The sequence below is a fragment of the Sciurus carolinensis genome, chromosome 13 (assembly GCF_902686445.1).
Source record: "Sciurus carolinensis chromosome 13, mSciCar1.2, whole genome shotgun sequence".
Lineage (NCBI taxonomy): Eukaryota > Metazoa > Chordata > Mammalia > Rodentia > Sciuridae > Sciurus > Sciurus carolinensis.
This window is the reverse complement of record NC_062225.1, coordinates 68,600,373-68,615,808: the sequence shown is the minus strand read 5'-3', so window position 1 is coordinate 68,615,808 and position 15,436 is coordinate 68,600,373. Positions and strand designations below refer to the sequence as shown.

The following is a 15,436-nucleotide window of genomic DNA, read 5'->3' as shown; positions in this document are numbered from 1 at the left end:
CACCACATAAAAATAAATAAATAAAATAAAATAAAGGCATTGTGTCCATTTACTACTAAAAAAAATTTTAAAAATAAAAAAAGGAAGCACTTATGGTGTTAAGAAATTACTGATGACTTAATTTACTCAACACATTCTGTAGCCAACTGCTGAGAGCTGTCCCCACTCAGAATACAGCTGAGCCAGTGTCTGTCTTGATCTTTTAACTTTCCTTATTTTCTATATCTCCATTTCTAGACATCTTTTCACATATGCTTAAAAGTAGATAAATGGCAAAGCATGAGACCATCAATTGTTTCTTTTTTGCAAATCGTGCCATTTTTCCCCCCTGCCATCATAACTACCACATTTATGGGCTTTTTTTTTTTTTTTTTTTTTTTTTTTTTTTTTTAACTTTTAAATTTTTGTTGTTGTAGATGAACACAATAATTTTATTTTGTTTATTTTTTTATGTGGTGCTGAGGATTAAACCCAGTGCTCACATGTGTGAGGCAAGCCCTCTGCCACTGAGCCATAACCCCACTCATTGTGGGCCTATTTTTAAAGTTTAATGTATGTGAAAATGTTTTCACATTTTCTATACTAAAGAGGAAGATGCATTCCCAGTTTTTAAAAAACTGGCAGAAGGGTATAATAAGAATAATCTCATAACAGTAAATCTTTTAAAACTAGATTTTAAAAAAGCAGTTTTCATTTTTTCAAAATAATTTTGAGTAGTTTGTTGGAATTTTGGGTAAATTCCGTGCTAAATATTTAATGTTTAATGTTTAAAAATCAATACCAGGTGAGAAGAAATGTATAGACATCACAAGCAGATGCTTCTTTGATTAAGCAGTTCATATCTTCATCATCAATCTATTGTATCAAAGATGTTCCCAAGTTTTCTACTGATTTCCCTTCTTAGATTTGAAAGGATCCCCCTACTCAGTTCTATGGTAGCCAAATTACCATTTCATCTTCATCATTAGATCAAATCATAAAACTGAAATTAGTTTTCTGGACGTGCTGCAGGAGATTTAACCAGGGGTATGCCTTACTTTCTTTCAAAAAGCAAAGAATAGGTTTTCTGAGAACAGACTAGGAAATAGTAGTGTTGACTTGAGAGACAGTGGAACTGGAATAGAAGTTATGGGTAAAATAGTAAAATTTATTTAAGAAATTAATTTTAGCTAAGTACAGTGGCTCATGCCTATAATCCCAGTGACTTGGGAGGCTGAGGCAGAAGGATTACCAGTTTGAGACCAGTCTCAGCAACTTAGCAAGACCCTGCTTCAAAAAGGGAATTGGGGGGCTGGGTGTGTAGCTTAGTTTTAGAGAATCCCTGGGTTCAGTCTATAGTGCTGCACAAATGAAAGAAAGAAATAGAAAAGAAATTAATTCCATAGGGCTTAGTGGTAAGGGATAAGGGGTAAGGAGTTGGGAATCCAGTGTGCTAAATTATATAGTCTTTTACCATCATTTCTGTGTGCTCCATGATCCACACAATTGTAAAGTTACTTTTATTTATTTACTGTTTTGGTGCTGGCGATCAAATCCAGGGCCTTGTGCATGCTAAGCACATGCTCTACCAGTAAGGTTCACTTCCAGCCTCTAAACTTAAGTTTACACACTAGTACTTTCCATGAGTCTGTGCCTGTTGCTCAGTGGTAGAGTACTTGCCTGGCATGCTTGAAGCCCAGCGTTCCATGCCCAACACTGCAAACACACACACACACAACACACCACACACAATATCACGGAAATTCTCTAATGGTCAAATGGGATGATATCCATGACAGTAATTTAGGTAATACACAAAGCTGTACATGTACAAGTCAAATTATTAAGGAAGCTATATGATAAACACATTGGTGCATTTCTACTTTCACACAATATCAAAAGAGTAATGAGAAGGATTTCTCTGCTTTTTAAGAATTATTTACTTTCTAAATTCATTATGTATTATATGAAATTGCAAATTTATTATTAAAAATTCAAAAATCTGAAGAATATTTTTAGGTTGATAGGTCATATGCCAGGAAAAAATAATGTAGTATGCTGCTGGGTTTTTTTTTAAACCACAAGAGTAATTTGTAAATACAAATAAAATGTCTTAATTTAACCTCCTTTCAGCAGGTTGTTTGAGTTGAGTCTTACTGTCTAAGTGAACAGTATCTAATGTGTCTTAAAGTGTGTTCTGAGGAACCCTGGGAATCCTCAAGACCTTCATGGGGTCTGTAAGGTCCTTCCTTTTCCATCTTTATGGTTGTGGGAGGCCAGATTTGACCTACATACTTCAATCTAAACAATATATTCTAACAAATCGAATATAGGGGTTGATGTAAAATCAAATTCTCTTCTATTAAGCCATATCCCATTTTCAGAATTTACCAAATTCAGAAAGAGATTTGTAAAAATGTAAACTAGTACCACTTTTTTCTCACTAAAATTGTCTGGTTTTGAGAAAAGTGTTCATGAGAATATGTGTTATATGTGTGTAACAGGTGCTGGCTTAGTCTTCATTATGAAGAAATTAGTGCTACACAGATTGGAATCATATCTGAAAATACCAATTTGTTCTCACAGGCTGACCCTTAGGAGTTTCTTTGGGGGCATAAAACTAAGATAACTTGGACTGGGGAGATAGCTCAGTTGGTAGAGCGCTTGCCTCGCAAGCACAAGGCCCTGAGTTCGATGCCCAGTAGTACCTCAAAAAAAAAAAAAAAAAAAAAAAAAAAACTAAGATAACTTGACATGAGAGCCTTTTATTTTTACTTGTAGGTGTGAGTTTGCTTTTAAGTATTTTCAAGTCTGTTTTCCATTTTTCCATCTTTAGGTTTGTTTAAGCATCTTAAATACATGGCATGGTAGACCAGAAGAGAAGTGGAATCCTCAGACCTCAAGCTTTTTGCAAGTAAACAAAACTTTTCTGACAGTTTCATTTACTAAATAAGTATATATGTTTGAAGTTTTATGGGTTGTTTTTTTTCCACAACAAAGAGTAAACATAGTAAACCTAAACATGACAGAATGGTAGGAAATACTTATTAAATAGCTGATAGGGGAGCAGTTAGGATAGTGGAATCTCATCCAGAGCTTGAAGTCTCAAGTTAGGGCGTAAGTAAAAAAGTTTAGTTTTGTCACATTACTTTAAAAAATCCCTGTGTTGCTCTTAATATACACTATGGTGCAGCAAGATGATATAGGTAGTCTCTCTCATCTCTCAGTTCATATTTTAGGGCTTCTTGTGAATCCAATGTAATACACTATGGTATTATGTATTTCTTCACATCTAATCTTGTTCTTCTTAGTTAAAAATTTGATTCATCTAAGGCTCATCAGTGCTATCTTGAAATTCATAAAACTTGGAGTTTGTAGGTCTTATTTTGTAGAGTCTTTGACACACAGATTTCACAGTCTTGAATTTTTTAAATTTTCACAAGTCTCTTGAGCATGTATAATAGGTATTTTGCATAATATCCCATTTTGCTGCTCCTTTGTCCTAATTGTGCAGAATCCCAGCAAAGGGATAAATACATAAGCATATTGATATGAGTTAACTTTATTGCTTCTTCCTTTAGGAAGCAGAAAAATCATTGTTGATACATAATATTTTAAATTCATAGTTACAGTTTAGCATTTCTTTTAAGAAAGTCAACTGAAATTATCCCCAGTTAAGCCTTCTAAAGTTGACCTACCCCGAAAGATTTCTTTCCTACCTTCTTGTTTTGCATTAGATGAAAGAAGATTTGAATAAAAATACATTTATTTACTTATAAAAATGTTTAAAACATAAATAAAAGGCAATGCCTTCTGTGTCACCTACTGGTACATCATAAATTTTGTTTGAATTTATTTCCAGGAAATACTGATCTCTGTTAACCTTTCTTTGTTGTTATCAAATGCAATCTTTATAATTTACTGTATTTCTTTTTCCCTTAGCAGATAGCAAATTATACCCAATTAATTTCAAAAATGTAATTTTTTTTCCTGGTGCACAAAACATCCATTTTTTTTATGTTTCCTTTAGTAAACTGCTGTTTTCAATCAAATAGACTATGAATCTGAAGTAAATTTTAACTTGTCTCAAAGGGCATGAAGTTAAATAAATAGCAACCCTTTTTTTATAGATTTGTGATAAATACTTAAATTTAAAAGATTTCTCTGCTTTTATAGAAAAATAAGGATTATATCCTATTTGTATGAATAGAAGAGGAAGATTATTTAAAAGGGAAGGTGAGAGGGACTAATAACTATGTCCTGGAAGGCTATTTTAATAGAGTGAGATTTGATTTAGGAGAAAGTATATAAGTGAAAGAAAACCAGTTTGTTTCAGTGATATGTATAGTTACAGAAAGTTTCAAAAATCTTATGATCTTTGTCTCACAATTGTACAGATTAAATTTTTTTCCCCTATACTTGACCTTGGCCTAAATAAAACATCATGTCATGTTTAATCATATCTACTCCTAGGTCAGATTATTTCAGGTTCAGATACTCATTTTTATCTGTTGATGTCTATGATGTTTTCATGACTTTTTTGGTTATCATGCCAGTTAAAATGCAATTGCTCATGATCCTTTTTCATTTATGAAGCAGACAAGTGGTATCTGATGTTTCTCTGCCTTCAAAGATATTATTATTAACTAGGCTTATAGCTATATTGCTAAAATATTATACTACTAGGAATTAGCTATGTGTTAGCAAGCTAGCAGTTTACAGTTAGTGAAGATGTCCCATTATACTTCTTATTCTTCTATTAATATCATTGTCATCATCACTCCTTCTTATTCTTCATTCCTCAGGTATTGGTGTCTGTCCAGTCCCTTATATTAGTAGCTGAGCCTTATTTTAATGAGCCAGGATATGAACGATCTAGAGGCACTCCCAGTGGCACACAGAGTTCTCGGGAATATGACGGAAACATTCGACAAGCAACAGTTAAATGGGCAATGCTAGAACAAATCAGAAACCCTTCACCATGTTTTAAAGAGGTATGTTCAATAAAATAAATGAAATACTTTATCAAGGACCCTAGAGAATATAGTTTGTTAGTATTACTTGCCCTTAAATGTGGAATATCGGGTATACTCTTAGTTTTTAGAGTTAATCCTAAAATAACAGTAAAAAAGAATGGGCAGAGTTTAAAACCACATATATCCTGCTGGGTGCAGTGATGCACGCTTGCACTTCCAGCTTCTCAGGAAACTAAAGCAGGAGAATCAACTTCATGGCTAGCTGCCCTGTCTCAAACAGGGCTGGGAGTGTAGCTCAGTGGTAAAGCACCCCTGGGTTCAATCCCCAGTATCTTAAAATAAAAATAAAACCACATAAAAGACATCAAACTATATTTGGGGATAGTTTTCTTTTTTTCCTTTTTTGGATGTCGCTGAGGACGGAACCTACAACCTTGCACATGCTTGGCAAGTAGTCTACCATTGAGCAACAGCCCCTTCCCTATTCTTAATTTTTTTTAATAGTTTCTTTCTGTTCTGCTAGCAAACTTTCTACACGTCACTAAAATATTCCACACTAATGTATATGTGTAAACATTAAGGAAAAGACATTTCCTTTAGAAAAATTAGATAGCACTGAGTTTCTAAAACCTGTGTTGATTCTCCCAAGTGCTTTTATTTCATTATTTCCCAAGGCAGGCGTCTTTTCTTGTGACTAGTTGTCCCCATAGTCTGACCTAATATGATTATGCTTTTCACCTATTATGTCAAAAACATCTCAGATCTTATTTTTATGGTACTGGGGATTGAATCCAGGAGTACTTTCCCACTGAGCTACATCCCCCGTTCCTTTTATTTTCTTATTTTGAGACAGTCTTGCCTAAGTTGCAAAGGCTGTCTCAATTTTTTTTTTTTTTTTTTTTTTTTTTTTTTTTGCGGTACTGGGGATCAAACTCAGGGCCTTGTGCTTGCTTGCAAGGCAAGCACTCTACCAGCTGTGCTATCTCCCCAGCTCGCTGTCTCAATCTTGAGAGTCTTCTGACTCAGTCTTCCGAGTCTGGGATTATAGGCATGTGCCACTGCGCCTGGCACATCTTATTTTAATTGTGTCCCAAAACAGTTTTCTTTCTTAAAATTGTTTCCCTTCATCATCAGTTTCTTCGACTGACTAGAAATTGAACAATATAGAGGGAAAATTGGCATATTTACCTGACAGAAAATCAATGTTTAATGTGACTTAAGCTAAATTTGCATGAATTCTATGTAGCATCATAACTGAGGCCCTTCCTTTTATCGGATAGACTGATGAATATGCTCTAAGGAATGTAAAAAGAACATTTCTTCTTTTTTTTATCCTGAAATGAATTTGCATGTCTGTGCCCTTTGAATAAGTTGGACATTTTATTTTTGCAGAGACTTGCCTTTTACCTTGAAAGACTGTGAGAAATTAGTTTTCCTAATATTGTAGGAAATAGAAACATGGATTTTCTTTGAGTTCTTAGACATAATGTTATGTCCCTTCTTAAGCATAGGTTGCTTACATTAAGTAATTCATTTTGCAACCATAGCAAATTTTAGCTATTATTAGCCTGTGCTAAGGTGCTAAAAAATATTGAGACATCTTGGTAACTCCACTAATATGTATAATAGTCATTTCAGCTTCACAATGTATAAGAACAATTTATTTATTTATTTATTTATTTATTTACTTATTTACTTATTTATTTATTTATTTTCGGGGAGGCGGTGGTGGGGATCAAACCAAAAGCCTCTCATGTTGGGCAAGTACTCTACCACTGAGCCACCTCTCCATCCCAAACTTTACAGTGTATAAAACTGAATCTCGATTCTTCATTCCTTTCCTCTATAAATGATTCCACTTATGTAAAGTTCAAGAATGAACAAACTAACTTAGGCTTAAAGGATAGTCAGGATATGAGCTGGGGTATAACTGTGTGGTAGTGTACTAACAAGTATGAGACCCTGGATTTGGTCCTTCAGTCCTGCAAAAGAAATAAAAATAAAAAAGATATGTCAGTTCGGTGTATTGCTTTGGTTAAAGAATAGTGGTGAGAGGAAACCCATGGGTAGCTTCTGTCATGTGTAGTAATGTTCTGTTTTTCATCTTTGGTTAGAGGTTACTTTGGTGTGTGCACTGCAATAAAATAATTCAGCAGTACAGTGATTTCTGCGCTTTTTTGTGTATTTTAAACTTCTATTTTTAAATATATTAAAAATGTTTAGTCAATTATATCTTAACTGGTTTTTACATAAAATCTTTCTTCCCAAGAATAAACTTAGGAGACTCACTAGGAGAATGACTTATAAAAAAGCAAATAAGAGTTTGGGGGGCTGGGGAGATAGCTCAGTCGGTAGAGTGCTTGCCTTGTAAGCACAAGGCCCTGGGTTCGATCCCCAGCACCCAAAAAAAAAAAAAGAGTTTGGGTTGTGGCTTAGTGGTAGAGCACTTGCCTAGCACGTGTGAGACCCTGGGTTCGATCTTCAGCACCACATAAAAATAAATAAATAAAATAAAGGTCTCTCTACAACTAAACAAATTTAAAAAAAAAAAAAAAAAAAAGCAAATAAGTGTAATTTGAAACAATTGCCCTTCTCATTCTCATTTTGAACCAATCTTTCATTAATGAACACTCTGCTGATTTTCCTAATAAAATGTAACTCACTTCTCTTTGCACTCCTTTGGGTTTTTTTGTTGTTGTTGTTGTTTAATTGTTTTTGTTTCTGTCTTTTAAAGTATCCTTTTCTGGTGCCCTCCTCTCCTTTTTGGTTCCATGATTAGGATTTCTCATATCAAGTTGTCTTAACTCAGTTTTGAGTCCCCATAACCATCAATATCAAAAATGGTTAAATATGGGGCTGGGGAGATAGCTCAGCTGGTAGAGTGCTTGCCTCACAAGCACAAGGCCCTGAGTTCAATCCCTAGTACCGCAAAAAAAAAAAAAAAAAAAAAAAAAAAAAACAGTTAAATATGATAAGATCTCCTTGGTGTTTTATGGCTGTACTTATGGTCTTCATAATGATTTTTCCTGTGTAGGTATTATCCCCTTTTCTTTAGGACAGAGAAGCTCATTGGACAATGTAGGATCTCAACCAGAATAGAGAATAATACTTCCAAATTGGTGTCTAGTTTTTAATTTGAATTTGTCAAATTAAACCCTTTGTCAAGAATAAACCCTTACTACTTATAAAAAATTTTTTCAAAGTTGAGTTTGTTTGTTTTTAATTCCAAATGTAAACCACAGTTACTATAAGAAAATTGAACTCAGAAAGTAAAATTGTGTCCATAAGTCAACCAGAAGATAAAAGTCAAAAGATTTAAGAATTGTGCCATGTTTAGGGCTTCATTCTGATTTCTGTATGAATTCCTTTGACATTTAGAATATCTTAAGTAGGTATTCTTTTTTTTTCTTTCTTGGTACTAGAGATTGAATCCAGGGTCACTTTATCACTGAGCTACATCCCTGGTTTTTTGTTTGTGTTTTGTTTTGTTTTGTTTTGTCTCACTAAATTGCCGAGGCTCACCTCAAACTTGGGATCCTCCTGCCTCAGCCTCCTGAGTTACTGGAATTATAGGAGCGTGTTACCACACCTGTCATCTTTACTTAAATAGATGTTCTTTGAATTCTTCTTTAATGACACAATTTTTTCCATTGGCGTACTTTGGAAATCCTTTTCCCCTGCTTATTTACTTATATTCATCTTGTGAGTATATTTCAAACATATATCTTGTGACTTCTGGATAGGATCGTTGGAGTGTCTGTGAGATTGGACATTCTTTGGTAATATAGACCTGGGTATTTCAGCACATTTCATCTGATATTATGAGCCTGATTCTTCCCTGCTAATCATGCATAGTTCATGAAATTAAATTCTATGGACAAAAGAAAATTGCAATGAAATCTAAAGTGTCATTTTTTTATAATGTCTACATACTTCAACTTTTGAATTCTGATGGTAAATGCATTCTGTTCTGTTGCTTCCCTCCTCCACCAAGGTTATACACAAACATTTTTACTTGAAGAGAGTTGAGATCATGGCCCAGTGTGAAGAGTGGATTGCAGACATCCAGCAATACAGCAGTGACAAGCGGGTGGGCAGGACCATGTCTCACCATGCAGCAGCTCTCAAGGTCAGTGCACTTGCCTAACATGAGCCGTGGCGATGGCTCAGAAAAAAGAGTTGTGTGTGCACTGACTGAGCAGTGCCCACCAGGAGGTAAAGGAAAGCTGGGTGCCAAAGACACAAAGTTTAGGTCGGGCTCCGTGGCATATGCCTGTAATCCCAGAGACTCAGGAGGCTGAGGCAGGAGGATTGCAAGTTCAAAGCCTGCCTCAGCAATTTAGCAAGACCCTAACCAACTCAAGTGAGACCCTCTCTCTAAAATACAAAAAGGGCTAGGGATGTGGCTCAGTGGTTAAGCACCCTTTGGTTCAATCCCTGGTACAAAAAGAAAAAAGTTTGCTATTACTAAGTTCGGAATGCTAGATTACTACCCAGAAGTCTATAGTAAAGATAATGTTCCTTTTCACAATGGGTTGGCATTTCCTAAAATTAAAAATGGGTCCAGGGACTAAGGCAGGAGTTTAGTAGAGTTCTTACAAAATGACGCCTACAAAGTGGGCTTGTGTGAATGACTTCTTTTATTCCTGTAGCCTTTACCTCTGCATCTTACCTTCCAGAATTGTATTACTGGAATAATGAGGGAGAGGTGAGCTGCAGAACCTCTCTCTAATAGCTGATCGATGTCAGTGGCTATGATACAGACCTGTTTTCAAGGAGGTGAACAGTTGTTTTCCCTTGGGTGTTCACAGAATGGAATGTAAAATGGGTTTTGTAGCCTTTTTTCCCCATGCATAGGAATCGTTACTTGTAATAGCCACCTTGCCTGCTTCCAGATGTCCGTTTTACTCACCTGAGCCTTTCATCCTCTGTCAGTTATCTTCCTTCTCTCTACCTTCAATTTTTTGACTCCTTCTAATTCTAAAACTATCTTCATTTAAAACAAGTAAATGATAATAAGGATTTGTTAGTTTTTTAGGTATAATTTTTAAAACTGATCCCTAACTTTCAAACTTGTGTACAGAAATGTTTATGAATGACAAACCACATTATGTCTGGGATTTGCTTCAAAATAAAATGAGAAGAAGGTGGTGGAAATAAAGATGATACAAGACTGGCCATGACCAGATAATCGAGGCCAGGTGGAGGGTGCATGGGAGTTTTACTATTCTGCGCACTTTATATGTTTAAAATATTCCACTCTAAGAGTTTTAGATTCTTACTGGCATCCCCCTAAGCTAGTTTTATTTTGCTCCTCTTATTGTAAGTTTATCTTCTTTCACTATCAAACAGGAGAATTCATGCTTCTTGCCATCAGTTTTTCCCTTAATTAGTGAGGTTACACCTCAGTAGTAGTCTTTTGCTGTTTTTTCATTCTATCAAGATTACCTTCTTTCCAGTTCTCAAAGCCATGATCCTACCAATGTGGGATTCTGTGTATGTATATGCAGGACCTGGAAGGACAGGTCCACCTAAGCTGTTGGTGAGACTGGGTGACTTTGTTCTTTGCTTGTGTTTTTCTGTTTCCTGTGATGTACATATTAGCTTTTTAAAAATAAAAGCTATTTAAAAAAAAAAAAAAAAAAGCCAGTGACTCACTTCTCCTTCTTTGTTAGCTCACCTGCTCTCTCTCCTCCAGGCTTTCCATTTCCCTCCACTTTCACTTGTTCTGCTGGCTCACCTCCATTCCCTTTTCAGCTTAAATTTCATGTTTTGGAACTGACCTTGATTAATAGACTATGAGATTATTTTAGTGTAATCTTCTATAATATGCTGTGCCTGCTTATTAATGCACTCATAACAATGGTCTAATGTTTGTCTTTTAAAAAATTTTTTGATGGTACTGGGAACCGAAGCCCAGGCCTAATGCATGCTAGGCAAGTGCACTACCACTGAGTGACATCACCAGCCCGTGTTTGTCTTTTCTCTGGTGCTTTTCATCTGTAGACTTCTCTTTTGACTCTTAGAGCTCTTTTATTCTCTCTCCCCCTTTTTCTCTCATTGTATCTAGACTCCCGACTTTGGCCATTGACTCTTTAAAAGCTGCTCTTCAAACTATTGTCTGCTCTTAGCGTCTGAAGTGCATTACTACTGACATTTTTACTCAGATGCCCTCTAGTTACCTCAATCAGCATCTAAAAATTAGAATTTAATCTTTCTTCAGATCAGGTTTTTCTAGCTTTCCATATTTACTCAGTTTTAAACCTTTTTGTCTTTTACAGTATTGAGAAACTGAGGACTCCTTCCTCCCACACACCTGGTAATGCTAGGTCTTGAGGGGGCTGCTCCCATCCCCAGTCGCTCTCCAGCTCGCACCACCAGTCTGTCTAACCAGTTCTCTTGTACCAGGTTCTGCCTTCCAGTTCTTCTGTGGTACATAACCAGATTGATCTGACCTGAATATATATTTATATTTGTGTTTCTCTATACAAATCTTCAGTAGCTAAAGTTCTGCCTCTTTTAGTTATTTCAGTTAGTGTCTTGATGTATTTTTTTGTGTCACCCTGACCTAGAAATTTCCATCCCTGAATTAATGTAGATTATATCACTTTGACTATACCTTTGCTTCAGAGTTTAGTTGTTCAGCTTCAGCCTACAATAAAGTCATATTATTTTCCTATCTCAGTTGGACTTTCATAATTGGCAGATTTTTGTCTCCTTTCCTGTTTAATTTTTACCACAATGGAAGGGAAATCCGGGATAGGGAAAATTTTAATTACCAGTATGTAAATACACTTTGAAACTTTATAAGTGGCTGTAGGCATGTGGTTGTCTTATCCTGTTTATGTGTCTTGTACTTCCATTCAGAATTTAATCTCCCCAGGCTCAGAGATCATGTCTTATTGTGTTCATTCCCTGCCTGCCTTTCTCTTTCTCTCTCCTTCATCCTTTTTCTTCCTCTCTCTCTCTCTCTCTCTCTCTCTCTCGCAACTCTCTCTCTCTCTCTCTCTCTCCTCGCAACTCTCTCTCTCTCTTTTAATTCATCCATCCATCTATCAATCTGTGCTGGGGACTGAACCCAGGGACACTCTACCACTGGGCTACCTTCCTAGTCCTTTTTATTTTTTAATAGGGTCTCACTAAGTTGCCCAGGCTGGCCTCAAATTTTTTATCCTCCCACCTCAGCCTCCTGGGTAGCTGGAATTACAGGTGTGCCCTTAGTGAATCCCAGAGTTTACTGTTCTAACATTAGTAATTTTCTCTCCTTTAGCGTCATACAGCTCAGCTTCGTGAAGAGCTGTTAAAACTTCCCTGCCCTGAAGGCTTAGACCCAGACATCGCCGATGCTTCTGAGGTGTGCAGGGCCACAGCAGGTGCCGAGGATGTGCTAACACACGACCAGGTCAAAGCCAGCAGCAGCAGAGACCTGTCCAGCGACTTCCAGTTATGAGCTGCATTGATGTGGATTTTATAGAAACAAAGGCTTCGAAGCACAAGCCAAATATGTCAATATTTGTATGTAAGAAACTAATTATGTAATAGGTAATGAAACTGAAACTATACTATGCCCTTAAGGAGATCCAGTTTAATTCAAGGTGATCTTTTATTTACCTGTACAAGAGTGTAAACTTTTTGTGCTTTTATTTTTCAATTGTGAGAACCACTGATTGGTATGTTCAACAAATTTGTGTATACAAAGAAATGGATAAATCACTGATATATAAGGGAAACTACCTTAGGAAAGAATGTTTACTGAATGTTTATTTTATTTTTTTTTTTTTTACTGTAGAGTGAGGGATTGTTAACAAAGAATATATATTGGTCATTCTTACAACTACTATTTAAAGTCAGCAACTTTTCACTGAATTTGATAGATTTTATGTTTGGCCATATCTTCATGCTCATATTTGATTTCTGAAGACCTCCTACCTACACTTCAATAAAAGTTAAATGGACATACTCCCTCTTTTTTGATTTACTGGTACATTTTTAAAATAATAAATCTGCCATAAAATGCATTATAGCTGGAGACTTGCACTTGTATGAATGAATTTATTACATTCAACATATTTAATTTTATGCCTTCTAATTCTAAGATGCAGAAAAAAAAATAAATGAACATGATTTTATTCTATGCCAAGATTTGGGCCTCCGAATGTATCCATTATTTGAATTCAAGTATATGAAAAGAAATGGTCAATTTGAAAAGTCACTCTAATCTGATTTTTTTTTTTTTTTTTTCCTAAAGGGCTCCTTTTTTTCCTGGACTATCTGGTTTTATTGCTAAAGTCACATGTATGTATTAACACTGAGGCTCTGTAGAGGAGAGAGGCTGTCCCTCTCTGGTGCTGTTACAGTACATTCTGTACCTGCCATATAGGCTCATTTTCATGCAAATTCTTCCTAGAGCCAAATAAATAAAGACTTAGGTGAATTAGTATGTCTTGTTTCTAAAATGGTTTGCCATGGTGTGGAATGCTATTTCTACAAAGAATTGGCCTTTTCAAGGCCTAAGCATGCGGGGGACGAAGGATGTTTTTCCAAGACCAGTTACCATAAAGGAAAGCTGATGTGACTCCTGACTGTATGTATATAATATAAAGTGCTGTGTGGGAACCTGAATCTGCAGCTGTTCAGAAGAAGGTATATTCAGAAGAGTGAATTGCTCTCTGAAGAAAAAGGGGATCCAGGGGATTGAAACACTCTTGGAAACAGGATACAAAGGTCTTCAAACACAGATAAAGGAGTTATAAACAAGGTGACCAGGAAATCAAAGGTTCTAAAACAAAATAGTGTTAAGGTCAGGTAGTAGTGAGGTACACCAAGAATGACAAACCGTGACAGTCAATTTATGACAAGGAAAATCTGTATGTAAACCACAGACATACTAGCTAAAATCTAAGCATAAAATTATCAGCAATAAGTGAAAGAACAGTCATCGGTCCAACATATTATTTACTCATTTTTTGTGGTGCTGGGAATTAAACCCAGAACTTTGCACATGCTAAGCAAGCCCTCTACCTATTGAGCCACACTCCAGCCCCTCTCCATGTTTTGCTGTAGTTGTTTGGTTGGTTTTGTTCTGTCAGGGTCCCATTGGGCCTAAATGATAAAGGCTGACAAGTGTATCATTTGCCTCAAATTGTGGACTTTAAAACCTCATGCAAATTTATGATTAGGTCAGTCCCTCTACCCATCATCATTAGACATTAAAAAGCTTTATAGAATGAAAGTAGCAATATCAATACTTTCAGATCTGATCCATGTTTTTAAAAAACCGATGCCAAAAAAAATCTAAATATGAAATAATAACATTAAAATGGTTCCATCTGAGATTTAGACTTTATAATCAATGAACTTTTTTTTTTTTTTTTTTTTTTTTGTAATACTGGTGGTTGAACCCAATGGTGCTTAACCACTGAGCCACATCCCTAGTCCCTTTTTTAATATCTTGTTTAGAGACAGGATCTCACAAAGTTCCTTAGGACCTTGCTAAGTTGCTGAGGCTGCCCTTGAACTTGTGATCCTCCTGCCTCAGCCTCCCAAGCCACTGGGAATCAATAAACGTTTGAACACTCACTTTGTACCAGGTGCAGGTTCCTGCACTTGAGTGAATGAACAACCTGAAAACATATCTGTATAGTATGGTAAGTTCTCTTTCAGAGTTATTTGCAGGGTAACTTGGGAGCGTAGAGGAGGGCCATTTACCTTGGGAAAATTATTAATGGTCATCAAGGTGGTATGGTCAAGAAAAGCTTCCTAGAGGAAAATATCCTAAGTCTTGAAGGACGGGGATAAAGAAGTTATCCCAAACAGGATAATGAAAGGAGAGCTCAGGTTAGTGGCACCATGGATCAGGGGGGAATTGTCAAATGGGTTGGCAGTCTGTGATGTCAGGAAGATGGGAGGCATTGGGCATCAAAGGCCTTGTCTGACATGCTATGGAGCTGTGGAAGGCTGTAGGAGTTGGAGAACTCTTTGGGTAGTTTTAATGAGGGAAACAGTCTGGTCAGACTATTCCAGAGAGATCTGCCAATTGTTGGGAGGCAAGGAAATCCTTTAGCCCATTGTTGAGACCAGGTATAGGTCATAACTAGGGCAGTCAAAAGGATGAGTGGAGGGCTGGGGATATAGCTCAGTCGGTAGAGTGCTCGCAAGTACAAGCCCTGGGTTCAATCCCCAGCACTGCAAAAAAAAAAAAAAAAAAAAGATGAGTGGAAGAGACATTTGACAGCGTGGGGAAATTATACATATGTATATATATATATATATATATTTTTTTTTTTTTTTTGGGTGCTGGGGATCGAACTCAGGGCCTTGTGCTTACAAGGCAAGCACTCTACCAACTGAGCTATCTCCCCAGCCCCGGAAATTATATATTGGTTTGAGAGTAACCAGCATGTTCACAAGGTGAGAGGCTAGTGTGAGGTGAGTGTGAGCTCCCTGGAAGGAGCATAGCCTGGGTCCAAGAGCACATGCAG

General features: G+C 36.4%; 1 protein-coding gene across 1 annotated transcript in view; it reads left to right on the top strand.

Moving 5' to 3' along the window:
• Birc6 (baculoviral IAP repeat containing 6) overlaps positions 1–12,915 on the top strand; it is a 212,846-nt gene extending 199,931 nt beyond the window's left edge. Inside the window, 4 exon segments of the mRNA XM_047521886.1 lie at positions 2,816–2,893; positions 4,785–4,973; positions 8,950–9,084; positions 12,226–12,915. Coding sequence (XP_047377842.1) covers positions 2,816–2,893; positions 4,785–4,973; positions 8,950–9,084; positions 12,226–12,405 — 582 coding nt within the window. The 3' untranslated portion in view covers positions 12,406–12,915.
• Positions 12,916–15,436: the final 2,521 nt, after the last annotated feature.